General features: G+C 39.3%; 1 protein-coding gene across 1 annotated transcript in view; it reads left to right on the top strand.

Annotated features, from left to right (window-relative positions):
- Positions 1-27,814, top strand: part of CAP2 (CAP, adenylate cyclase-associated protein, 2 (yeast)) — a 53,729-nt gene that overhangs the window by 19,255 nt on the left and 6,660 nt on the right. Inside the window, exons 3-7 of the mRNA XM_009071965.1 lie at positions 1,130-1,207; positions 13,637-13,780; positions 14,005-14,090; positions 15,816-15,921; positions 26,771-26,960. Coding sequence (XP_009070213.1) covers positions 1,130-1,207; positions 13,637-13,780; positions 14,005-14,090; positions 15,816-15,921; positions 26,771-26,960 — 604 coding nt within the window. The remainder of the gene's footprint in view (positions 1-1,129; positions 1,208-13,636; positions 13,781-14,004; positions 14,091-15,815; positions 15,922-26,770; positions 26,961-27,814) is intronic.

Here is a 27,814-nt window from a genome sequence, read left to right as displayed (position 1 = left end):
TTGCAGTGATTTTCATCCAACAGATTATGTTTTATTCATACCATCGCATTTTAAGATGAATAAACACAATTTGGCTGTTTTACTTTGCTACGGCTTCAAATTTCCTGACTTTTATGTATTTTAGGTTACATCCACATAGGCCTGTATATAAAATTTCCTTGTTTTCTTGTTAGATTCAAAAAACCCCAAGGAAAACCAGCAAGAGCTTCCCCACCCTTTCACAAAGTGATTATAAATGTACCTATTCATGTTAGATTAACTTAACAGCATGTGGTTTGGTCTTCATTTAGCAATATACACTAGTTGTGAATAGTTGTTTTCTCTACCAATAATGCTTTCTCCTAGTCACTACTCATCCACTTGGATAAAGTATAGGTGATACTGAAATAGTGAAAAGATTCTAATCAATGTACATCATTCATAATGTACAGAAACTGTGTAGGGTTCAAGAAAATGAAAAAGACCAGAAATTTGAACAGTAGGAAACACCCAGGAGTGTAGAGATTTACCTCCCATCCACACTGGTAGCATGTAAATATGCTGTCAGATGCAGCTTTAACCCAAATTCTAGAGTTCCGAAAGGGAAAATTGCCCCAAAATCTTCAGCCACCATCTCTCATAACCATCAACCTTAGAGTCTGCCCACAGATGACAGGAATTGAATGAATTACAGCATAGTCCCCCAGCAAATGTGCCAAGCTCAACTCTTCTTACACATCACTACAGCCTAACTTACACTTCAACAGAAAGTTTGCAGGTTGCTGTTCTCAGTGGTAATAAGTTCTTACCATGCACTTGGATATAAGCATTGCCATTAAAATGCCTAGACAGTCTCTGAAGTGTTAAAATGAAGTCCTTCTCTGACTAATTTTAGAAATTATAACCAAAAGCCTGCATATCAACTCATTTTATTTCCTATCTGAAGAAGATAGGGAACTTAACCTTAGATGTAAGAAAAAATTTATAGCTAGGCCAGTACTGTAATACATTTCTTCCAGTCAGCGTTGCTGTGATTTAGATGAGAAGCAGCAAGAAAGATTTGAGCCGTCACACTTGACTCTGAGCTGCCAAAAAGAGGTATCAGAGGTTACAGTTTAAGGTTTAATTTATATTCCTCCTTTTGTTACAGGCAGAGATGGTACGTGCTGCTTTCCAAGCACAGAGATCATTCCTGGTGTTAGCATCTCAGTGTCAAGAGCCTCAAGAGGTAAGAAGAGTGACCTAGAGTTTCAAACGGCAGTGTATTAAAAAGGCTGTGTTCCCATATGTTATCAATCCCTGTATTTGCTTTTACTTGTTACTTTATTTATACAGTGCACTTGGAGGATTGTTTCACTTTCATAAGCATGGTGCTGTCATAATCAGAAAGCCATGGTTCAGAGTTAAGAACCTTTTCTGTACCAATACATATAAGATCATTGAAGAAAGGAAAGGAGGTTTCTACTTTACAGCTGTAAGTGGGATCAGTGTTTCTCTGGAAGCTGCAAACACCAAGGAAAAGAATGACTTTTTGCTAGCCCCCCAGGAATGCTACATGACAGATATTGAAGTCAGGGTATAAACTAATGAGAGAAAAATCAATACTGGCCTGTAGACTCAGTATTCTCCAAGCTGAGGTCCAGGTTAGGCCAATTCTGGAAGGAAGGAAAAGCATTTTGTCAAGTAAATGACAAAAACAACTTTTATCAAGTTGATTTATATTCTTCTTTTATTGGCAACTATTTAAATCCTCCCCTCACAACTAGAAAGCTCAGGGAAGCTGTGGAGTTGTTATGAAATCTTGCTTGTAGTTTCTAGAGGGCACAAGGCCAATAGTGCTGTATCATTCCTGGAAAGAGCAATCATGTAGTCCTTCTGTGGGACCACCCTTGAACCTTCCTTCTTGCAGTATGCAGAGAATGAAGTCTTCACTTACACAGTCTCTCCACAATCTTTAGTCCTGTCTTTTTCCACTAGTCTCCCACTCCACAGTTCTTTAAACCCCATATTTTCAAACCAGAACTCTCTGCAAATGGCATAAATTATTGAATTTTTGCTGTCGCTATTGTTTGTAGAGGCAAAACTTAAAAGTTTTTCTAATCAGTATATTTTAATGGCAAGAGTACTTAAAGAAAAGATAAAAACCCATGGATGTTCCAGGAGAGACTTTAGAGGTAGAGTTCCAGGCAAGAAGGGATCTGTTGTTTTTCCAGCTGTCCCTGCTCTGAGAGAGTAAAAGTGGGTCATGCCTCACAGAGAACAGGCAAAATTCCCATTGGTACAGGCCTCAAGCAGTCTTTGAATTGGCTGTGAATACCATCACACACAGTGGCCCACAAAACTCCTCATGCTCATAGGTAAAATTCTCCCCAGTGAACAGTTTCCCATGGCCCATAATGTAATGTGATGTTCTGAAGTGCTGGGATTGTTCCAGCTCTGGCATGAGTGAAAGCTATGGCTCATGGTTTGGCTTCCAGTGCGGATGTGCTGTAGGTATTATTTTCTCCATTTTTCAAATGAGAATGGCAATGTCTTCTCCCCATGTTTACCCTTACAACTTTCTGACCTCAAGCCAAGGCTTTGAATGTTTTTCAACTGTAAAGGTTACAAATTTTCATTTAAAAATGATAATAAAATGAGCTAAAAAGAAAAAAAAAAGAAAACAATAGATGTAAAAAGAAATTCTCAGTAATCTAGAATGACAGTTACAGAAGCACTAAGAAAAGCAAGAAATAACAAAAACCTTGTCATAAACATCACCAGAGCTGCCCACATGTATCCATATGTCTTAGGTGCAGGTAATCAGACATGCATAGATTCCTACAACATGTTGAAGGCCAGAAAATATACTTTTATCATTGAACTGTCATTTACCACCGAGGAAATGCCACGACATGCGTGCTCACACCATTCTAAAGTTAAAATGCCAGGAATATTACAGACTATAGTTCCTTTCTCAGCAAGAACAAACCCAGTCCAGTCACTTAAATTTTTTTAAAGACTGTTAGGTACATATTTCATGTAGACATCCAAACACACATTGTTGTTCATTCTTTTTCTCTTTTTTGCACCTATTTTTTTCACAGATACATTCAGTTATGCTATAGACAGACCAGAAAATAATTGAGGGTTCTATACAAATTGTACAGGTTTTATCCCACTGCAGAGAGTGATGGCACTAGGCTTTTTATATCTCCATCTCAATCAGGGAAAAATCCTGTTGTAAAGCCACATTAGTTAACCATTTTGCAAAGACTGGTTATCACCAGCTAACCCAGGAGAAGGAAACAAGTAGGGATCCTCCCCGCTGCTCCCCAGGACATTGTTGCTGTGATGTCATCTGGGCTCTCGTTGTATTTATAGCCTAGAGCCACGGAGTCAGTGTGGAATCCAAACAGGAAAGCTGATCATTAGTGTATCAGAATGCACAGAGTAGAGAAAAGCAAATGAAGATGACAGCATATCTATAAATGCAAGAGAAAAGAGAGTAATTCTGTCATTCAGCTGTCTAGACTGTTTGCTTTATAATGTAAAGCTGTGAATGAGCCAGTGAGTTGCGATTATGGCATAGTAGCTTTGTAGACATTCAGAGACAGCGGTGTGGAGACTGAGGGGATTTACTGAGTTCCTGTCATGTTGGGATGTCATACATGGTGCCTTTAAAAAAAAAGAGGGAGGGGAAAACGCACTGGAAAAATAAATTAGCTCAGCTCTTGCAGTTTACAAACTAATGAATAAGGAATTCAAACAAAAAGAAAGCTCCTATATGTATAATAATCCTTGGAATTGTATTGTGCTCAGCAGAGAGAAATGTATATTATACAAAAAGAGGTATTTTTTCCTCTCTATGAAAATGTTGAAGCCCTAGAATTCATTTAGCTCTTTAACTCCTGCTATGAGTCACTAGCAAACATTTTCAAACAGTTAAGCTTGCTCAAAATTGCTTTCATGGAGTTTTGCTTCTTGTTAATAATGTTGATATTTTTTCATTTGGAATCTTTCTCAGTGCACAGCCTTTATTATCTGTATATGTGAAAATAGTAGGAGCCAGGAAGGTAATTCCAGCTGGCATACCAATCTAGCATCAACTGCAATAAATTACTTTGCAGAGAGCATGTTCTGTTACTTTTTATGGTCATGTTCTATATTTGTATGTGCAGTGGAAGAGATCACATGACAAACCCACCAGTTGATATTCCTATTTGTGTATGTCCCAGCTAATGTCTGCTGGATATGGGCTCATTCAGCAATATGGGATTTTTCAGTTCATCCACTCATTAGAAATTATTATCTGATGCCAAACTTCAAACATTAAAACAAAAAAAAGTCCATTATACATTATTTACCATTATAAATAATGTAAGAGAGTATAGAGAGTACAGAGAAGATGGAGAGGGGAAAATAAATTAGAATATTGCTATAATCTGTGAGAAGTTGCTTTAAAAGGTATTTTGAGACACTATGTTTACATGTTGCTTGGGCAATTGAGAAGACAGGTTTTAACATAGACTTTCACAAAACATTATGAAATAGTTTGGATCTGAATTTTCCATTCCCCATAGTCTGAGTCAAACACAATTCTGACTGAAACATTTTTCATTTCATTGCATAATAAGATTAAAAGTTATGAGTGTTGCTGAGCAGGTTTATCTGTTCAACAGTTTCTTTTCAATTAATGATCATGAATACTAACATTTGAGACTGCCACTCACAGTCACTGCACTGTGAATGGTAACTCATATACTATCTTCTCTTTATGAGTTGTTTAATTTCCCTTTAAAAGTTCAGACAGGAGTTGCTTTGAGGGCATGAGGGATCCATTGTTCTTATACTGGGAACTAGTTAATGAGAAAAATGTTTTTGTGAATCAATATAAGCATATGCAGCATGAGCATACTCGTGGTAAGAAGTACTGCAAACAGATTTAAATGGCAGATGCAGTTCAGACTATAAATGATTACGTAATTTCTCATTTTAAAAAAATGCTGAGTTCATATGACTGCCAAAGCCATGGATTTAATTGCTGACATTGTGCAGACAAACATTCCAATTAAATACCTAGATTAAATATACAGATTCTGCACACAGGTGGGAGGAGAGGGGTGGAAAAAAGTGAGAGGTAAAGGAGAGCTGTCCCTTTTTTCCCTAGAAAACGGGCATGCCACGCCACTATTTGAAGAGAGCCATGAGAACAAATCCTGAGGTTTTTGGATTTTTTTAATAGACAAGCAAAAAAGAAATCTATTGTAGGAATAGAATTGTTGTGGCAATTTCTTTGAACAAAGGACTCATTCTCAGAATTTTCATGTATAAATCAAAGATGAAGATTTACAGTTCCCTGCTCAGTATAGGATTGCTCATTTTCTTCTCCCTTCTATTTTTAAAGTACTTCAATTACAGGACTCCTGGGACTTTTCATTCTGCATCCTAGCAGGATTTGTTTTCTAATTACCTTAACTTGCTTATGTCATTACATTTCCCCCTACTTTTCCTCATGCATACTGGGATCACTCTTACTGTTTTCCAAAAATATGAACAGTAGGATGCTCCTCATCTTGTTAATTTATTACTTTCTTATGCAAAAGAGCTTGAGCCGAGTTTTGCTGCCATTCTGTCAGTTGGTTGACTGTTGCAGACCTGCTCCTCCATATCTAGAAATAGCTTAAGGAAGAATTTGGTTCAGTCCTTTTAAGGTCCTCAGGTCCTAAACTCTCGGAAGGTGCCAAGAGTGACAGGGACAGAGCCTGAGAGTCCTGAGCTCAAAAGGGAACCCCTTCCCCCCCTTCTGTTCTCTTGCCAAACTGCTGACATATTTCTGTTATCAGCAGGCCTACAGCTGCATGCAACATGTGGTCACAGCCGCAGTGATGGACCAACAGGCAATTTTCAGTCACTAGCCTGCTGCCTTACAGTATTCACAGGCTCATTCTGGATATTGTTACAAACTCTTGCTCAGTTTGAGGTCCAGATAGCCCCTGACACCTGTTATCTCATAATTTTGTCTCAAAATCACTCATTTGCATTTAATCAGCCTCAAGATGTTTTCAGATCATAGAATCATGTAGTTTGGAAAAGATCTTTAAGGTCATCACGTCCAATCATAAACCTAACATTGCCAACTCTGCCACTAAACCATGTACCTAAGTGCCACATATACATGTTTTTTAAGTACCTCCAGGGATGGTGACTCAACCACTTACCTGGGCAGCCTGTTCCAGTGCTTGACACCCATTTCAGTGAAGAAACGTTTCTTAAAATCCAATCTGAACACTCCCTAGTACAACTTGATGCCATTCCCATTTGTCCTATCTGTTGTTACTTGGGGAAAGAGACTGATCCCCAATCCCCACCTGGCTACAACCTCCTTTCAGCATTGTAGTGTGCTAAGATCCCCCCTGAGCCTTCTTTTCTCCAGGCTAAACAACCCCAGCTCCCTCAGCTGCTCCTTGTCAGACTACACCAGCTTTGCTGTTCTTCTCTGGACACAGTCCAGCACGTCAGTGTCTTTTTTGTAGCTGACTTCTGTAGGTATCCTTGCTCTGTTTCTCTTTCTTCACTCATGTTTGCCAAAACTCCCAGGTCAATGCCATGGTGGATGCATTTGAGATTCAGTTCTATTCTGGGGCCAGTGCACTGTGCCATAAGAAGGCCCAGAGACACCTAGGGATCCAGGGAATACAGAAGGGCTATGATCAGTGCAACTAGAAATAGAGGCAGAGATTCACATCAGTGCACACCTCTAGACTGGCTTACAACAGCACCCCCAGGCACAGACTCACCATCAGGTCATGTTTTGTGCAAGAACCAGGCTACAGTAACCACAGGCTCCTTGCACTTGTGTACTACCATGTACTTGTCTACTCTGCCACCTCATTTGACATACCTGCTAAGCAATTCTGGGGATCCTACAGACCTTTATTGGGATTCTGCTGTTGCTAAAATAATGTCCTAAAATCATCAGGTTAGTTTTCAGTCCCTGTAGCAATGTTCATATTCAAACTGCACCATGTGAGATCCCACTGAGCTATGCTGATGGGACACTCCCTTTCCCATTAAGTATCATATTCTTTATTTCTGCTAAACACAAATCCAAACTAGTACACTCTTTTCTTTGTGCTACACAATTGTGTCCCAGGATTTATGGACTGCACATAACCTTGTGAAAGCACTGGGGATACAAGTGATGAAAAGCAGGGCTTTTCGGTTCACAGGTTACTTTGGGTTTTTTCTGATTTTACTTTGGTCTAAATCAGACCAATGATTTGCAAATTCCAAAAGCAATGCAGATTCCAGAACTGCTTAATGAACCTGGAAGTCAGGTGAACAATATCAGTGTCCAGGGCTGGAAGCCTGTACCATGTAACATCCCTGTTCTGGGACATGCCCAGTGCAAAAGGTAATTGCCCTTAGGGAAGACTCATCAGATCTCAGATGTTGTTAACAATTGTGGCTCCACAGAGCACTATCTTCTGACAGAACCCTGCTACCTAGAATGCCCTGGGTCCACTGACATGGACTGTGATCACAGCAGCAGGATTGAGGAGTAGTAAATCAAAAGGTTGAAAGCAGTTCATTAGTGTTTCATATAGAAACACTAATGTTTCCTGTGTGTCTAAAGCAGGAGGACCCTTCCCTGTTGAAAATACTGCCCACAGAGAGCTCTAGTGGACAAGAAAACAATATATAGTGTTCAAGTCCTTTTAAAAACCAGCCAGAGTCCTGGCCAGAAGTGTTGGGTGCGATTCTGCACTGCTGTAAACTGATTCATGCAGTTTGTATCAGACCCTGGATTTCTCCACTGGTTAGAAGCTATTTGTCTTTCACATTCCTCTCCATTTGCCCTGCCTCAGAGTTTACATTTCAAAATAAACCCAGAAATTACTGAAGTAGTTATTTGTCCTGTGTAGCTATGGCTTGGGCTTTCCTGGGTTTTTTCCCCACAAAGAACAAAATTGCTACAGCTGATATTGGCTGTCAGATTGAGAATTTTTGTGCTATCTAAGAGGAATAAAAGCCAAATACCAATTAAGTCACTTTGGAAGCACACAAATGTGTCTAAGCTTCTGTGCTGATGAAGCTGATCAGACAGTTCTGCAGATTTGTCTCTCTGTGTCATAGTCCTGCTGTTGCACAGCAGTGAGTTGAAGTGGCAAAACCTGTACTGTTGACCAACAAACCAAACACTTGTTACACCACTGTGTTGAAGATTTAGTGTCTAAGAAAACTAGGCCATAAGAAATTAATATCTCTCTGCAGTTAGGTAGGAGTAGTCCAAAAATATTGGACTACTAGAAGGACATAAATGTAGTGATCTTAAGGAAAGGTCTCACTGATGGTTTCTACTGCCGATCAGAAAATGCTTGCAGAGAAAACATTGGATTAAGGTGAAGTAGGTTATACTTCAATTTTAAGGGCAAAACAGTGGTACCAAATGTGAAACACTTTCTGTAAAGAGAGATTAAGATAGTGCTAAAAGAATAGTTTGACAGCTGCAAACAAAAGCTGATGGTATTTTTCTATGGCAATAATAACAAGGGAAAAAAGGTAGTAATTTGAGGAATCCAGATGCAGCATTGAGATGTTCAAAGTTACCCACCCCTCGAAAAGAAAAGTACATTTTCCATATACTTAAACAAAAAAGTTATTCCTCAGCCACTCGATACTGATTCCATCAAGACTGTGAATACACAGCTACAAGAAAAAAGACAGGCCTTTTTTAAAACACATACATACAAAGAAAGGACAAACTTAAATTGTAAAGTTGTCTTTACAGATTGCCTTTTAAAAATATAAATATGGGAAATTACAGTTAGTCTAAAACTATTTGAGTTCTAGAATCATAGCCACTCATAGCAGAAATCCATCTTACTGGTGACCACGGAAGCTACCAGTATCGTATTCCTGTAGACACATGATGGGATTCTGCTCATCAGCTCTAACTGTCAGGGTAGGCATGTTGTGTAAGGCATCGTTCTAGGCTCTCTGTGCAGCAGTGGGGAGGACCTCTGGAGTGCATTTATTCACACCTGTTAATGTCTTCTAATGCTGTGGGTGCCCCATCCCTGGCAGTGTTCGAGGCCATGTCGGTTGGGGCTTTGAGCAACCTGGTCTAGTGCAAGGTGTCCCTGCCCATGGCAGGGGGGTTAGAACTGGGTGATCTTTAAGGTCCTTTCCAACCCAGGCCATCTTATGTATCTATGATTATATGATATAGTCTTCTAATAGCTGTTGATAGGTGGAAAGAATTCCTCAGGGACAGCTCTTTCTTCATTTACAGTAGAGGGAATCGAAATCTCAGGTGAGAGCAGATGTTCACTGTTGAATTTGTTAGAACTGAGTGTGGCAGATACTATCCATGACATCTTTCATCCCTTGAAAGGACAAAACATGGGAAGGGATTGTACTAGGCTGTTTGCAGAGATAATGGCTGTGTCTATATTAGTGTTTTAGCTCACAGTGGGACTACATTTCTCCTTCAGATCAGCCCCACTTACTATGTCATGATTCACATCACAGAGCAGTCTTAGGGTGTACAAAATGGGTATCTTTGTGATGAAGTTAAATAAAAGATACATTTCCAGACAGCATCTAAACCACAGTTTACAGTCCAAAACAGCCCTGCCCAAAGATGTGTAGTGTGAATGTCAGGGCCTCAGCACAAACTGGTGTGCTCTACAGAACCATTCCTATTAGGCTGCACTACAGCCAACACATAAAAAGCTGATTCAAATCAACTCCAGGTTTCAAACTTGCCCCTGGAAAATACAATGTAAGTATGATGGAGATTTTGAACTGACCGGAGAAAATAACTGAACTGTACACCATGGAATAAAGGTTGTAGTCATGCTGTTCTGGTTGCAGCTGAGTGAAATGAAGGGGCTGCTGATCCCAAATGCTCTCAAGCTTTCTTTTACTGCTCCTATGCCAAAGGTTGCCACCCCCTCAGTTAGCATAACTTAAAAGGGTATTTGTTCCTTTGCCATATATTTTTCGTAATAGGTCAGGTCGATTGAAACGCTGTAACAGTGAGGTCTGAACTGTGTTGCCACCCATCAACCTAAAAATCCTTCAATAAAAGATCTCACCCCTCAAAATCATGTAAGATTACCTTAAAAATACATAAGATCTTTAAAAACTGTATTTTTATTTACCTGCTGGATTTTGCACTTCTGTGATTCGTGCTGGCAGCTTTCTGGACAATACTGGTCTTAGGAAAATACCCATTTTCTCAAATTAGAGCTGAGATTTTCAAGTAATCTATGTCTCAAACAGCCAAAGTTTAAGCAAGCCACTCAGTTTAGTGTGACTTCACAGGCACATCTCAAAAATCACAAACCCCAAAAGTCTGGCCATTCTCTTGAACTAAGTGTCCTTGTGTCCCAGTCCTGATAAACCTGTCATCTGGGAAACTTATCATGTGGATATTGCAAAAATGTGAAGGAGAAGAAAGTGTGTGGTGTGGTCTGTTGGAATACTGTTATTCCAGGCCATTTTATGAGGCTGGGCTGAGACTGTTGAGCCTCTGAAGCCAGAGCCTAAGGCAGTTCTTGTTGCATGCTGTAACTTCTTTGGAGTATTTTGGCTAATCACTGCAGTAGTCTCACCCCTCTTGATTTTCTAATAGGAATTACAAGGCATGGATCAAAGCTGGCTGGTTGTTTAGGTATTCATATTTTAAAAGACCATCTGGTTTTAATCATTATTGAAGAAGAAAAAAACCATACTGGGAATTACTTCAGATGTTTCTAAGTTGTGCCCATGTTGCATTTTTAAACATTTCAGCAAAACTGATATTATAATAGGAATGGTGTTTATACAGAGACTCTTAAATTTCTGTTAAACAACTGTGCTGTGTCTTAAATGACAAGAAATTTTATCTAGCACATGCCAAAGGCATGCTGAAGATTTTTCCAACAGCTCTGATTCATCTCCTTGAATTCATTTTTTCTTAGCAATACAGTATAGACAATAATTTTATTAACAGTCAGCTGTTTTAATATTCATTGCAATAAAGAGATTATTCTTCTAGAACCCTCAGCACAACTGTTTCTGCATTGTAAAGCCAAACAAGACTGATTGCTGCCAGAATTAATGAGCCTTTCTATACCCATATGCCATACACGCTGTAATTCATCTGCAGTTTAATCACTAACTAAAAATTTAGAGCTGAGACAGAGCTCAATTAAGTGACTCCTTGCAGGCCTGTGTCAAACCCTTACCCAGAAATCTGGATCACCAGGAGTTTGCACAAACACATGCATTTTGTGCAGCCATTGCAGGACAGGACAAGAGAGAAGGGAAGGCAGGCTGAACTGCTCTCCCAGTGCCTCACATGGGACAGAGCTGAACAAAGCCTCAAGCCCTTTGTGGCTCTTTCTAGTGTTACTACAGTGCCAAGGGAATGATTACTTTGAGCTGCTTTCCTTAGCAGTACATATTTCACCTTTAAAACCAATGCAGGGCACTTTTTCTGTGAAATTAAATAAATCCACTACATTCTTACAAACAGTTGATTCACTGTACAGATTAAGTCCTGTGTTCTGAGGGACAGAAATTCTGTCTGTACCACTGACAGAAAAGCCTCAGAGAAGTGGCTGGGAGTTTTTCTAGGAGGAAAGGAGGAGGTGTGGGTCATGGTGGGTCATTCAGAAAAATGTTTGACTCTAATTTTGCCATCTTATCTGTAGATATCTAAGTATTCTACAAAATAAAACAGCTATATTAACATCATATCATATCTAGGAAATCAAAGCACAGAAAGCTAACGCAGCTTTCCTGAAACCTGATGACAATTTGTTGGGAGTGCTGCAAAGAGAACCCCCATTTATGGACTCCCACTTCTGTGCCCTATCCACAGAAATGTGCTGCCTCCCAGTGCTGTCTAGATATGCCAGGCATCTGTGGAGCTGTATTTTTAGCCCTGATATTCTCTTTGGCTGGAACTGGGCCATCAAGATTCACAGTAAGCTAAGGACTGTAAATATCCCTTAGAGTTTATGGGAGGAAAACTGGCATAATATCAAAGCAGAACAAGCACTTTCTTAAATTTCAGTTTTGTTAACTACTGTCATAAAGATTTCTACAAAATAAAAAAGAACCAACCAGCTGCAGCATGTTGTAAACAAGCAAAAATTAGAAAGAAGAATTTCTGCAGACTTTATCATGTTATGGCAACAAAATCAGATTTTAAGAACTACAAATCATGGAGGTTTCAGGGCTTTTTCAGTCTTAATGATTTATGCTGGTCATTAAGCCATCAACAAAAAAACTTTTAATTTCCCAGCACACTGTAAATAATTGTTTTCTCCCAAAACACTTTGTTGTCGAATACCAAATAAACCCATGTATTTCAGATGCATAGGCTTTTCCCAAAATTACACTACCACCAAAATATTAAAGCTCCGTAGGTAGATCGCAGTTCTTTTAAAAATGCAGAACCTGTTTTTGTCATGTTCTTGAAGTATCTTTTGACCTGTGTTGATCCATAGCAGACATGCTTATTTTAAGGTGACATAAAATTCTGTAGCACTGAGGTCTTGTGGAAGGGTGAAAAGAAATACCTTACAGATGACAGAGGTCGAGCAGGACACATGCACACATCATCTTGTGTGTGTCATGACAGTATTAGTCCTCAGGAACATGAGGATTAGGTGTCTCCAGCAAGCATGTAATTCCATTAAACAAGTAGGCCTGAGATAAAGTGAGGAAAAATGCAGAGTTCTGCTATGTCCTGAGTGATTTCTGAGTGAAGTGCCAGGGAGAATCAGAATGGTGCACTGTCTTTGGAGGGACATTGTATGGGTTTTCTGAGCAAGGTACAGCAGTTGTTTTGCTCATAAACTGATGACTCCATGTCCCTCAATGTGCTGTTTTCTGAGTGTAAGAATTTTTCCCAGTGAGTTAGTGCTCTAAATTAGTTTTGCTGAGACACTGGGCCAGTGTGATTAGCATTCACTTTGCACAGGAAAGAGCTTGGATAGCTTCAACATTTGTTCAGCTTTTCTCTTCACTACAGACACTATTCCTTCCGCTCAGCAGTCATTCCCCTGGATACCATTTGATTCTGATTAACACAGGACAATTTCCCCCAAACCATGGCTTGCAGGCAGTATGTTTCCCGTGAAATCCTCCCACATTACTTGCAGCCAAAGGAAATTGAAATGTTAAAACATAGGAAAGCTAAAATTGATATTGCCTTGGGTGTATTACTTTCTCAGTCTTGTTGCCAGATGATAAGAGGCCGCTAACAAGTCATTTGTGTTTCTTATAGAAAGAACAACTTGGTTAATAACTTGAAAAACTCAAGCCAGTGTAAACAGTCTCAAGAATTTCCAGGGATAAGAGATGAAAAACACAAGCATTCTACTAAGTCTGAGCTATGGGGTCTCTATGGGTCTTAACCTGGGCAGCATGTGAAAATGCTGCCCGTGCTGAAGACAATTTTTGCTGCAATACATTATTAATACTTAATGTCTGTGCATTTTATTGCTGAAACCAGAGGAAGGTAATTAAATTGTTACAGTAATGTAGAAATTTATGATGACCTTTCTTTCCAACTGTTAAATCAGCAGGCAGGGAGAACAACTTTAAACCACAGGGTGGTTTTGGACCACCCATTGTTAACAGCAGTGTCTTCTTTTTTCTTTTTTTTTTTCAGAATGAGGTGGCAATGCTTCTCAAGCCGATATCAGAGAAGATTCAGGAAATCCAAAACTTCAGAGAAAGGAACAGAGGAAGTAAGATGTTCAACCACCTTTCAGCTGTCAGTGAAAGCATACCTGCCCTTGGGTGGATAGCAGTGGTGAGTCGCACGGGATGGTTGGGAGGGCTCTAAATATGCCTCTGGATGGTGCAGCCCAGAATAGTTACAAATCTTGCAGAGCTCTGCAGTCTCATCTGTATAGTTCTTCAGTCTACTAGACCCAAGAAGGTAATACACCTAATATGTCAGGGAAGGTGTTTGACTAATGTTTTACTTCCTTTCTCCTTCTATTGTTTCCTGCTACCATGGGTTGATGGTCCTAGTCTCCTAAACCAGGCCCTTATGTCAAGGAGATGAATGATGCTGCTACCTTTTATACTAACAGGGTATTAAAGGACTACAAGAACAGGTATGTTACCAAGCCCCAGTATCTACTAGCCAGAGAACAGAATATTAACTATACCAGTAGGGTTCACAATGCCATCACAGAAACTATTTTGCAAACTATAATGCATTTGATAAAACCTGCTTGCAGTAATATAATTTCCTCTCCTCATCTTTGACCTGCAGCATGTTGCAGTGAGAATGGCAGCAGTGCTAGCAGTGCTGGTTTTCACTCTATGCAAATTTTACAGTTATATTTAATTTTCTGGCACTCCAGCACCATAAGCTTATAGGCAAATGCATATTTACATAGCAACGTGTGGCTAGGTAGCTGCTACGCGCCCCTGTCTCACCTCTGCACTCATACTGTTGCTGTTTGTGCTCTTCACTTGAAAAAGTGCATTATGTGGTAGATATATACAGCTGCATATCAAATTCCATAGCTTCTAATTTGATTTTTCCCTGTACCACTGCACTGTTCTTAAAGAGCACAAGAAATTCACGAAAAAGTTCCATGAAGGATTATCTGTAAGCTGACGGAGAAAGAGAAAAATACAGGTCCTTCCTATGCCCTCTCAAAAAAGTCCTGCATAAATCCTGTTGATTTGGTACTTTTGATGGCCAGGTATTGGCTCTTGATTTTTACATCCCAGTGAAGAACAGTATTTGCTATTGAGTTTTGCCTCTTTAATGAGGAAAACTTTATAAATACAAAAACCTTTTGCATATATTTATATTCCTTCTATACATTACATGCTAGATATGTCATGTTATATATATTACACATTGTCCCTAAATCCTTAGTTCACCTACTGCAGGTGGTGCCTACTGGGGTAACTGATGATTTTTTACAATATAGCCTTAGTACTTTGGAGGAAAAAATCTCTCACCCAGCAGTATGGATAGAGTACATTATTTAGGTATTTAGTTCTTCCTTTCATAAGATATTGTTTCCCTATTTTTCACCTAATTAGATCACTATGTCTCCCAAAGTATGGAAGGCTCTCCCTTGACCTCAGTAGGCTTTGAATTAAACCTACTGACCTAGATCCTCAGCATTATTAAGGATCAAACTTCAAAGGAAATAAACAGGAGGTAGCTACAAAAATCCTTGTAAGCATCCAGTCCATAGCTGTCATTATGCAGCAATAATTCTCCATAAGTAAGGACTCCATCTTACAAGCAGTTTCCCTCACTCCACATATTTCTTGCTTTCACTTACAGTCCCATTGGAAGACTAATGATAATGATAATGACTCTAGAACCAACCTGTGAGTTGTACCTAAGAAACTATTGATGTACAAATATTTTAGCCTGATGACTAACACGACCCAGCACTACCCTGGCCACGTTTGAACTTGGAAGGTAGAATATCTTACAGAACCCATGGATATTTAATTGTCTAATGTTCAGCACCCTGAAACTGAGTCTGAGTACCACCTGACAGCTCCATATAACCTTTAGTACTTCTTCAGTTGACCTTGAGCCTGAACAGAGTGGTGACACACCCTTCCAGCAGGAAGCACTCTCTGCTAGAGGCATGCTTTGCCCTTGTTTGTCCTCTGGAAGGATCTAGAAGCTTTTTAGCATAGTAGGCCTCAGTATTTGCGGCACTTGGCTGACTGCCTGCTAACTGATCTGTCCATGGCTTTAAGGCAGACATTGGGGTTTACCTGTTTTAAGCAAGAGTAACAATGCTTACTGGTTTTAAGTACATTCACACATATAAATATTATCTCTGGTTTTACAGTGACACACGCCACGTTGATTGGGTGAAGTCATATCTGAACATCTGGTCTGAGCTTCAAGCCTATATCAAAGAGCATCATACCACAGGTCTCACCTGGAGTAAAACTGTAAGTACTCTCTCTTTCTTCAAGAAGAGCCATAAAATATCAGTAACCAATTTGACTTTTAATACAGGTCATTAGCTCAGGAAAAATAAATATCTAGGCCAGGAACACAAGTCATGGTCCATGGACCATGCTTTACCAAGCCAGTAAAAGTTTGAAAGATGTGTCAGACCTTTGTGGTACAAGTTTGGAGGAAGAGGAAAGAATTATTTGGGATTATTACAGCCTAACCCTCAGCTGCAGATGGTGAGGAGAGGCAAACACAATTCTTCATGCCTGCTACAGTAGAAGGTAGGAACAAAAACAGACTGCAAAAAACTGAAGGACATGTCAGACTAAAAGAAAACTGGGGGAATATGGCAGGGAAAGAAGAATGGTGGGAAGAATCTGAAGAGAGAAAGTTAACAACAGGAAAAAGAAACACAAGAGGTACATAAAGATTTATTACTTCATAGATAGCTTTATGAACTCTTATATAATAATATATAAAATAAACTGCATGCCTCAATATTTATGTTCTTTATATAAACTTCTGTTTGTTACAACTGGGATGCATAGGAAGATGATACCAAGGAATATTTTACTCTAAGACAGGTATAAACACGAAATATTAATTTTCTGTTGAGTGATGAGAAGACTGGTATTACTTGGTACTTTGTAGGTTTCTGTAGTAAAAATTTAAAATATTGAACATGGTTCTTTTCCTTTATTTAGTACAAGATTTCACACTTGCTACATCCTACTCTGTTATGATCAGTGAATGTGAGAAGAGCTAATGATTTTAAAATTATTATGAGATAAAGAAAAGAAATTGTAGTACCCTGATAGCCAAATTAGCCTGAGAATCTGGGACAAATTTAGTTTCATTAATACGGAGAAAGAATCATCTTCACCTTTAATGGAACTTTACAAGTATGGAAATAGTGTTGCTACATAAATGTTTACTGCAGCCATTTGATCAAACAGGTGGAGCTCTCAGTGCTGTTGAGTAATAGTAATCTTACTCAGAATAGTAGCTGTTGCAGATTGTACTAGACTGGTCTTAAAACCAGCATCTCAGCCATCATGTCTTCATATTTCCCCTCTTTTCAGTTGTGCAAGAAACTCCTGAATACAAATCTAGGTGTGACTTGTTTATTCATATTAAGCATAGTTTCCTGCCAACAGTGCTTATTCCATCAGGAGTGATCACTGCACCCGAAGTATTGATTTCACCTCACTTTGGATATCACTCTGATCTGGAAGTTGTCTTGGAAGTATGGCTCATTTAAATTATCATTCATGTAATGTGAGTCTGAGAGATTAAACCGCAAACACGTTTTTATGGAAGTATAATTTTTTAAAGCTTTAACTAATGTGAGCGTAAGGAAATGAGAATCTGATAAGTTAGTAGGCTGTTTAACTAGCTCGTTGTTTAAAGATTATTTAAATATTTCTATGTAGCCTGGTGACAAATACATTCAAGAAAGCAACGAGCTACTCAAGTGATAATTTCTTTTTTTATATACATTTTAAAGTGAGAATGAAAGTCACAGATTCACGCAGTGTGAAGTTAAGCATAAAGGTCTGCAGAATCAGGGTCTAGACAGAAATACGATCTATATAAAAGCTGTAGATAAATTCCAGACACAGTTGTTAATCATTGCACACAGCAGCTTCCACTTATATGCATAAAAGAAAAAAAGGAAAAAGCAGTAGTTTGGCAAGGCATTAACAAAGTGAAACATTCTGAAAAGGAGACATTGTTGCAGAAATGTTATTTTATTATAGAGAGAGAAAGAAAGAGAGAAATTTCTTGGGCTGTAGAAGCCCAGATTTAAAAGTGTATTATACTGATAATTTACCCTTCATATCTGCAGAAGTCAGCAAGTCAATGCTTGAAGTTTCTATAAAAAATTATTACGTAACATATTTGGATATTTCTAAAGAGACTAAAGAGTCAGGAAGAACATTAACTAGTGATTTTCTCAGGGCCGTGTTCTCATAGCTTGAACTGCAACAAAACCCCAGGTGCATCAGCCTAGATCAGACTGCTTGGGTTTCCAAAAAGAAGGGGACAGAAATTGTCCCCTTAACCTGTATACCACGGTGTGCACGTTTCTGGCTGTGCTCCGTAGCAGTATCACAAAGCTGTGCCCTTTCCGGCCTTCCTGTACCCTTCCATCAAGCTGCACAGGGCAGCTGCAGCCAACCTTGTCACAGATCACTAGTGCATACAGTACAGTGTTCTGGCTCTGGCAGCAAGCACACAGGCAGACACTTTAGAGGAAAGAGAAAGAAATGTCTTAATAAATTACAAGACAGACACTGAAACAGGTGCAAAGGGTTGAAATAATGGCAAAGCAGTCAGCTCTGACAGTAGCATGTACTCTGCTTTATAGATGTTTATATCTGCTTTATAAGAAGTTTGTGATAAAAACAGATGCTTATGGATTTTCACATCTAACACAGTTCCTCATTCACTTTGGCTCAGGTTCTGCCAGGATGGCAATATTTTACTTCTTAAGGGCATCCTATTGAAATACGTGGGAGTGTGTAAGGAGAAAGACAAGAAATAGTGCAGTTAAAGACCTTTAGACCTTTGTGTATCTGAGCCCATTTTACCACATGTGGAGTAGTGGTACAAAACTGGACCCTATATAAATGGTAGGCATTTTAAGACACGATGCATATGATTAGGATATTTGTAGGTACTGGGCTCACAGAAGAAAAGGACATTTGTAAAGTATGGATGTTTGTGAGCAGGTTTGTCCCAGACAGTAGAATGTTCCACTCTGCATTTTCACCAGGATCTTGAAGTAGTCATTTTCACTAATTGATTGTGCATTATTTTGACTGCAAAGTGGCCTTCTGCCTCACACACCCCGTGGTGAGTAGCAGTTCACCGTACTCGATCCATCTCAATTTAGCCACCTTGACAATGGGAACAATAGCAATTAATGGAGATTTGAAAGTTTTAATTTGCTACCAGATATGAAATTCTCAGATGTCAGTGAGTCTTATGAAAAAGCCATTGTTATAATGAAACGTTTTAAGTGCCCAAGGTAACATTTTACCTATGCAGCAATTGTCATTTCTGCTCACTACAACTTTCTGTCTTTAACATGCAATCTACAGCCCTAACAGTAACCTGTCTTTTTTCAGTTCTTACTGATAAACAGCAAGTGCCCTTTTCCCCCCTCTTTTTTTACTTTTTTTTCCCTAAAGTAGGGATTCTATTGAAGCATACTTCTTTCTGCCCTCTACTTGTTTTTTTTTGGTGGTGTAAAGAAATGACCAGCCGTAATACAAGCTCACAAGAATGCCTAAGTAAAAGTTTGTTTGCTACAAAGACTGCATGAGTAATCTGGGGGAAGTGAAACTTCTGCTCCTATTTCTGCAGGTTAACTCTGCAGCAAGAAAACAACGGGTAATAATGAGAGATTGCTGTAGTTTTCAGTACATCAGCGTTAAGAAACAAATCTTGCTCAAGGATAATTGTCTTGAATGTTTCAGTTGAAGGTGGATCTGTAGTTAACTTTTTGTTCTTTGTATACAGTAGTCATTTAGGACAAATTTTGTCAGCAGGTTTATTTACAAACAGGAAATGTTTACAAACTAGCAGTGAATTTAATTACAGTGTTCAGTCCCTAATGCAGAGTTTCACTCAAGTGATGAGTGAAATCCTTCTTTCTAATAATTTTATAAATCTAATAAATTTACAAATCAAAGCAACTTAGGAGGAAGTCTGCACATCTTTACAAGCAGTTGAGATTTATTTAAATTCCACTTCCATTGAAGCCAATGCAGTATCTTCAAGTCAGTTTTTTTCCTGAAATACCATTTTTAAAAACATTTATTACTCATCAGATAGTACTCTAAAAACATTCTTTAAAAGCTGAAATTCTCCACAGGTTCTACACAGAGAAGTACCATCATAATTCCTACATTAGCCTAATTGGGTGCAATTATGCAAGTCTCAGTGCAGATTTTGACCATTTCTTTCTTGTCTAAAATAATCACCTCCAGACATTTTCTTACAAAATGGCCCTGCCTCTCCCTTGCTCTATCGAAGCATTTTCCTACAATATATTGTCTTTCTATGTATTGAGATGAACAAACTGTGAAAGACCAACTTCTGCAGGCAAAAGCCTCCTATTATCTGCCCAGTATCTCTTCTATGCTGTGTTTAGTTTGACCTACTTATCAAGCAGCCATCGTCTGAGCCACTTCACCAAAGCTAAAGGTCAAAACTGTAGTGCCAAATTCCAGCCACAGCCACAACTGCAATCCCAGAGCTCTGGTTCAGATAGAAGTAAGGGCAGCTTAGACATACCAGTTTAAATGCCTGTAACTTGGATAAGATGTAGACATTTTGAGACTGTTTAATTTTTCTGTCTTAGCCTTTTCTCGCCTCTTCTGTATCCCTTCCATTCCTTTCTCTACCCTTCCCTTTCCCTATTTCTCTATACTTTCTTTGTTGAAAAAAAAATTGCATCCTTTGTTTGCAAGTGTTTCTTTCTCAGAGAATAGGCAGTGTTCTGAGTTTTGGTACACTGTCAAATAAAAAGCTCTACAGTAGTTGCCTCTGTGGCGTAGACTGCCTCAACTACATCCCTGTCCCTTTGAAAGAAACTAGTTTTACTCTCTTACACCAACAATGGCTGAAAATATCTGTCTTTACTGTATATCACCAATGTTCTCTTAACATGATGACCAAACACCATTCAGACATGTTAAGGGAGAACGTGGGAGAGGCTCATTTGATAACAGCTGTCAAACACAATCTGACCCACAACATAATGCAGCCTAGATCCAGTGGAAAGGGAAAGGAATAAGAATATTGTAAGCATGTAAAATGGAAAAAAAAGGAAAAGGTACATCTGCTAAAACTTTAGTAATTTGCTAAAGGGATTGGTCTTCTTTTTAATCTCTTTTTTCTATAAGTAAAAGATGGTTTAATCTGCCTGTTGGAGCACATTACTTGTTGGTAATTACATTAGCACAGTTAGAAGATGATAGCAGTGTAAAACATTTCTGGTTGGGTAATTCTGAAGATGTAAGTGTCATTTTAAATCCTGAACAGGTGATAAATGGCCAAAGTGTATTAAAGGGGGCTTCAAAGTTTGAAAACTCCGCAGATAAATAAATCCTCTGAGACCTGGTAGCAAGAAGAGAACCTGGCCTGGTTCTTGTTGTTTTGTGTTTTAACTCACAAAGATTACAGGCCCTGTCAGCTGTTTCATGCAGTAAATTGCAGATCTCAGGGCAGCATAACCCCTGCAGACAGGTGGCTTAAGTACGGTAGGAAACAGAACTGTTGTGCTAAGCTACTTTTACACCAAAACACCTTAACAAGAGCTCTGTGCCCCTGAGACACAGTCCACCTGTTCCCAGAGGTTGATATGTGATATTTTGAGCTTCATGATTCTTGTCTTTGGCTGTGCATATGTATGGAAAGAACAATACAGAATGATGTAATCATTTGAGGTGTGAAACTAGGATTACTATAAAGGGGGAGAAAACAGGGATATCCTTTTTTTTCTATTTTTGAGAAAAAGGTATCCCCCATTAGGATTCCTGTTTATCTTCTGCCATGAAAAGAAGGCTTTTCAATAAATTAAGGAAGGGATTTCATGACCTCTATCTAAGCCACCTGTTGCCTCAGCTGCAGATAGATACTTACCTCTTAACAGGAAAGACTAATAAAATAGGTACTATATATTATACACATGCATATAATTTATTTATATGCATTATACAGATGTTTGTAATCTGCTTGCTCTGAGTAAAATCAGCCACTGCAGCTAAAAGAAATGTGTGTTCATTCAGATGCTCCACAGCAGGTTCCCACCACAAGAACTTTGTTCCCCCCAGTTTCTGTGCTGCACTGTGTCAGCCAAAGGCTGGATAAACACAGAGGAACATCGCGGGTGTTTGTACAGGGTCTGGCACGTAAGCCCCTCATATCCCCAGAGATATGAACCTCTGACAAGGGCTCCTTGCTGCTACAACACTACAAATATAGTAACAGCGACATGGAAGGCTAACCCAGGGAGCTGTTCAGCAAGAATAGCTCAGGAAATAGTAACATCTGCAGTAAGGCATAAAAAGAAATTCTTACTGTCTCTCAGTAGCTGGGTTTAGACCTGAAGACATGTCCAAAGGCCACCAAAAATTATTGCCAGTGTGGCATCCAGAGCACTTGTGTTATGTATGAACAGCATTTTATTTCTCTAACAAGACTGGCTGTTGCCCTGTGCACCAGGAGAAGGAAGCCTTTAGGAGAAATGTGCTTAACAAGGCCCAGCTTCTCAGAAGCAAAGGGCTTCACTCAGCTCTACTGTAATTTCAAGGGAATTAAATGAGATTCAAGACAGATGAATTTCAACCAGCCAGCTGCCTCAACATAAACAGTCATTTCTTTCTTCCAGTGGGCCAGATAGGTAGCCAGAGTACCTCACCCTTCTGGCAGTTGTACACGATAAAAGTAGAAGTACAACATATTCTGAGGCTGTACTGCAACCCTGTAAACCTTTGTGCAGTGATAATAATGCATTTATGTAATTATATTACATTTTCCTCCATTCCAGAAAGCTCCAGGTTTAAAGCACATCGAGTTCACTATGATGCAAAGCTAGCAGCTTAAAAGTTGCAGCTTATTTTTGTGTTACATTTTCACAAAGCAAGGCTGACGCTATCTATTCCCCTGATAATTCTTACTGGGGGCATATTTGTAAATGATGGAAAAATGACCACACCAACATGCAAATGGGAACGGTCAGCTATCAGTATAACTTGACGTGGTGTCTGTAGACACCACAGCACTGAGAACAGCAGCTGTTATCAAGGCAAACAGCTGAAATAAAAGAGGAAGAAAGGCGGCTTGCAAATAACCACCTTTGCTGGTCCAAATGGCTCTTAATACTCTTTGTGCAAAGACACACTGTTGTTAACATCTGCTTGAAGTTAATCTGAAGGGTTGTTTGCAAATAGCAAAGCTGGTAAGCACCTGCTGCTTTAGGATAGATGAACTTTTGTGGGCATGTAACATGCTATTTTATTCCCAGCAGCTCTCACAAACACCACCCTATACAGAACAGAAATGAATGGACTTTGTGAAGGGCACTTTAGTTGAAATTGGATAGGACTATATACAAGTATTACCAGATACCAGAACAGTTTAAGAGTCTGGTTCAAAAATATTCTAGAGCCTGAGGGTCTAAGTGGCCTTAGAAGGGTGGCAAAAGAAAGCAAACTAATTGCCAGTGACTTAGGTTGGTAATGTGAAGGTTTATGCATTAATAGAGGTCAAAACTAATAAAAAATAAAGCTCCTGGAACCACTTCACTAGGCTGATTTTGAAGCTGCCCTTTCCATCAGCATGTCTGAGTGCAGCATAGGCCCCATCTTCCTTGCATTCAGGGAACGCAAGAAGTGAAACCTGTTTTCTGCATTTCCAGTTCACCACTGTGCTTTCTGACCCCTTTTTCGAATTTTCCTGAGCCACCCTTCCCACAAAGAATTTCTCCTCACTTGAATGGCTGATTTCAGTTAGGTAAATCAAAATGGCAAAGTAGACAAAAGCCAGAGTAAGACTGAACCCCTGTTTACAGGAAGTCTCTGTACATCTCATTAGTGAGTCTTGTCTGTCTTTTCCATGCTGTTCTATTTCACTGGGGGATAGTCCTACTGGATATGTCCATGCTGTAAGATGGTAGATCTACAGTGGAGCAGTTAGCCCCTCCCTGTACTTCGGGGGCCTTTTTTCCTTTGATTTGTCCTTCAGTTTTTCCTGGCCTTATTTATGATTGAAATTGTTTGCTGTTTCCAGAATGGCCATATATGTTCAGGCATAATTGAAAGTATCATGATGCAGTATCTGTTACCTTGTGTAGCTGTAACTCAGGTCATAAACTAGACAAGAATTTGTCATGCGGAAGAAAAGTTAACAGCCAAGGTTCAGACCATCTCTCATTTCTGTGACTGCACAAAATTAAGAGAAAAAGTGGGAAGGGTGACTGAACCTCTGGTGTCTTCCAAGACCTTGTGACGACTTTTGTGTTCTTAAATAGCTCTAACTCAAAATCTTTTGAGCTCAGTGGACATAGCCACTGACTCTGGTGGAGGGACCAGGCTTGTGAAGAAAAGAGGAGGCAGATGGGCAGAATGAATGCAATTAATGACTTTTTTCCTTACCCTTGAAACCCACTTAAAGGACTAGAATGTCTTCGCTCCTCAGGTCAAGCATTGAGATTTTTGACTAGACATGTACTGCTCTAGAAGAGAAAGATGCTCCTAGTTTCCCAGGCCCTTTCCTACCTCTTTCTCTTTCTTGAAAAGGAAATATGACATTCTTCAGTCATACAAAGCCACATCCAAACTTAATTGTTGTATTTAAAAACCTTCCTTTTGTCTGTACTTTCACAAGATAGTTCTTTTAGAGTTCTGGGAGAGAGATTATCCACTTCCACAGATAAATCCCTCCGAGTTTTACTTCCATCTCAGTTACATGGATATTTCCATACTTTAGTTGCCATTTGGGAAAATACCTTTGAGGTACTACTCAGCAGCATCATTTGAGCATGATCTGTGATGACCTTCAGCTTGACACTTTAAGCAAAGAGACTGGCAGAGTGACCCACCTCTCTGTGTTGTATGCCAGATACCCAGATAACTTCTACATCTCTTCTCTAATGCATCTTTGCAGCCTTTGCACAATTTAGTTGGTGTTAATTCCAAATGAACATGTGAGTCTTATACACACAAGTTTCCAGCTGGAAAGTCACAGCACTGTATTTATGCAGGTGGAAGAAGGTGTGTTTGAGAAATCAGATGTCAATCTGGAATTTGGGAAAGCAGATTTTTATCTCAGACTGAACATTATTAACCACTTCCACTACTGCTATTAATCTCCTCCCATAAAGCATACATAATTCATAACTGCATGTTCACAATGTGAATGGTGAGTGCCATTTCTCGGTGTCTGAGTATTTTAAAAAGCCCAGCAAATGCAATGTTCATAATTCTGGATAACCAGGACATAGTGGATTCAGTTGCTATGGTTGCAGGCAACAGATAGGGAAGATCTGTATTGCACCTCAGGCAGAACAACTGATTGTGCTACTAAATCCACTTGCATTCTTTTTTTTTAATTATAATAATTCACAGTTGTGCTGACTCTGCTGCAGGTGACATTACTGGCATTAGCAGAGGCAAGGAGGGAGACAGGCACTGTCAAATGAGGGCCCAGTGAAGGAGCTGTCCCCAGCCTAAAACAATAACCTCTAACTATGAAGTATGTCAGCAGAAACACTCTGAGTTAAATGTATCCATGCAACAATGGAATGTCTCTAAAAGCAGCCCACATCAATTCCAGTATATCTTGACAATAAATGATCATTGATTCCAAAAGGAGATTCTTCTCATTCATTGACATTTGATCAAAAAGATTTAATAGCATAGAAGAAAGCTTAAGTGGTCTTGGATCCTTTTTTTTTCTTTTAAAATATGTCTGAAGAGTAAATAAAAAAAGAGCATGTGCACCTCAGCCCCTTTTCCATTATCAGTTTGGGATTGCAGTCCAGAACAAGTTCACTTTTTTAAAAATAGCTGCAGTTTTCACTCACGTGAGATTCATGAACCAGGTGGATACTCTGCTGTTTCAGTTTAGTGGAAGGCGGAAGGAGTGATATCATAAATGGTTAAAAATATCCCCTGAGGCCAGATAAGCAGTATCTATTTCCTGTATTGATTACCAGGGATGCCCTTTTAACAACCTGTGTCTCTCAACAAAGGTAGCCAGTTAGAGGTGCTGTTACTCTGTAAGTCACTGCACTTTTCCCATTGTATCTGCCCACCTTATAAATACGTGCTGGTGCAATGCTCAATGTCTGGGTAGCTAAGTTCATCAGAGCCAATCTAATTTTCTCAATGATTCTTTTAAAACAGTCTCTGCTCTGCTGCAGAGAGGTGGGATCAGAGTGACACTCAGTGGCAAGACAGAAAAAGTGATTCTCAGGTTCTGTCTAACATCTATTATTAGGATGCATAAAATTTTAAACAGATCACTATTAGTATATTCTGTCTGTTTGGTAATAATCTATGTAAGCACTATAATTCAGACCAAAGCATGTATTTTTGAATATGCAAACTGAAAGATTGTATTACTTACTTTGCCAATGCCCCCCCCTTCGCTCATAGCTTGTGTGCTGTGATCTCCTGAACGGATTAAAAAAAAAAGAAAATATGAGAAATTGAACTAAAAGCCCAAGTACTGAATTTCAGAATCAAGCGACTTGAGTCACCATAGTTTTACATTCGGTGGTATTTGAATCTTTGCAGATGACTTGAACAGTCCAAAGAATAACATTTTGCATCTTGCATACAATTTATCATGTTCCATGTGTATAACTGACAGTTCATCACCCTCCTAGATAGTTGTGTTAGATCAAAACATTTTCCGTATGTTCCCGAATGCACACCAACCTGTGGTTAACTGAATTTGGTATCTGAAAAAAAAAGAGACATTTTCCCTTTTATGTAAGTGAATGCTGGAATAAATTCTGGAGTCTTTACTGTTAAAGAGTTTTTTATCGGGGTCGACAAGCATTTGAGACAAATATTTTAGGTGGAGTAGTTCTGCAGTAAGGTAGCAGTGTGGACCATCAGTCTTTCCAGCCCTGCCTGCTCTGGTGCAGGGAAAGATTCATAGTATCGTGTTCAATTATGGGGTCAGAAATTCTTCTGAGCCTGTGGCTGCCTAGCGTCACTCAAACTCGCAGCATACAAGGATGTTAGCGAATAAGAGTCATCGTGATACAATGTTCCTTGACACACTGTGTGTAAAATAATTTCCATCTGTCTCCAACAGGGTCCTGTTGCATCGCCCATGTCTATGCGATCTGTTCTGACGAGTGGGTCATGCCTTTCACCACCACCACCCCCGCCGCCACCGCCTGGACCACCCCCCGTCTTCGAGACAGAGACTGCCAAGGATGAAGGAACTGCATCTCGCTCAGCCCTGTTTGCACAGCTGAACCAGGGAGAGGCAATTACCAAAGGTCAGGAGAAATCAAATTTTGATCCATGACTCAAACTACATCCAGAGCTCTTATATCTATTAACCTAACTTCCACTGCATTTATAAGTTACATTCAGGGAACTCAGAACTTTTTTGCAGTGAGTCTGATGGGTAAGACTGCATACCAAAACCTCTCTTAGAAGCCACAGCACCCGAATAAATTCATCATACCTGAAATTCGCACCATATATTTAGCGGTGTCCTTTCAATTTTAAGGCAGCCAAGCTGGACATCTTCAATCCCTAGCAGCTGGTGAACACCTTAAGTTGCAATTGCAATAAAGGTTTATCCCACTTTCTGATTCACATCGAGTGTACCAACCTGTGTCATAATGTGTTACATGTTAGGTGAGAAGGTATGGCTCACAGAGCAGTGTAGAGTGCAATAATAAAGCTTTTTGTATAATACAGGCAGCTGTAATTAAAGTGAATGTCTGTGAGTTTAAATGCATACTATTGATATGTCTGCCTTTAATGCTGCTGGGATAGGTCAAAGATTGTCATAAATTAGAAAAAGAAACTCAGTTTTATGGATGGAAAAACATGATGCAACAAGCTCTCAGAGCTTGCTGCAAATGGAAGGATGAGAAGACACTGTGACATTTCCCAGTAAAGATACTAAGATAGCCCATCCACAGTAGAAGTTTTATATGAACTGCTAAAAATATGTACGCAGTTACACTTTAGGTTGTTACCCAGCTCAACCTCGAGGAAGGAAAAAATAGACATTCACAGAATAATTCAACACAATTATAAATTAACCTTTCCTGCCTAAATATGAACTCCGTTAGGTCTGGAAAACAAACTCTCTTTCATAAACAACCTTTCTTTTTTT

The sequence above is a fragment of the Acanthisitta chloris genome, unplaced genomic scaffold (assembly GCF_000695815.1).
Source record: "Acanthisitta chloris isolate BGI_N310 unplaced genomic scaffold, ASM69581v1 scaffold35263, whole genome shotgun sequence".
In the NCBI taxonomy this organism is placed as follows: domain Eukaryota; kingdom Metazoa; phylum Chordata; class Aves; order Passeriformes; family Acanthisittidae; genus Acanthisitta; species Acanthisitta chloris.
This window is presented reverse-complemented; position numbering and strand designations above follow the sequence as displayed.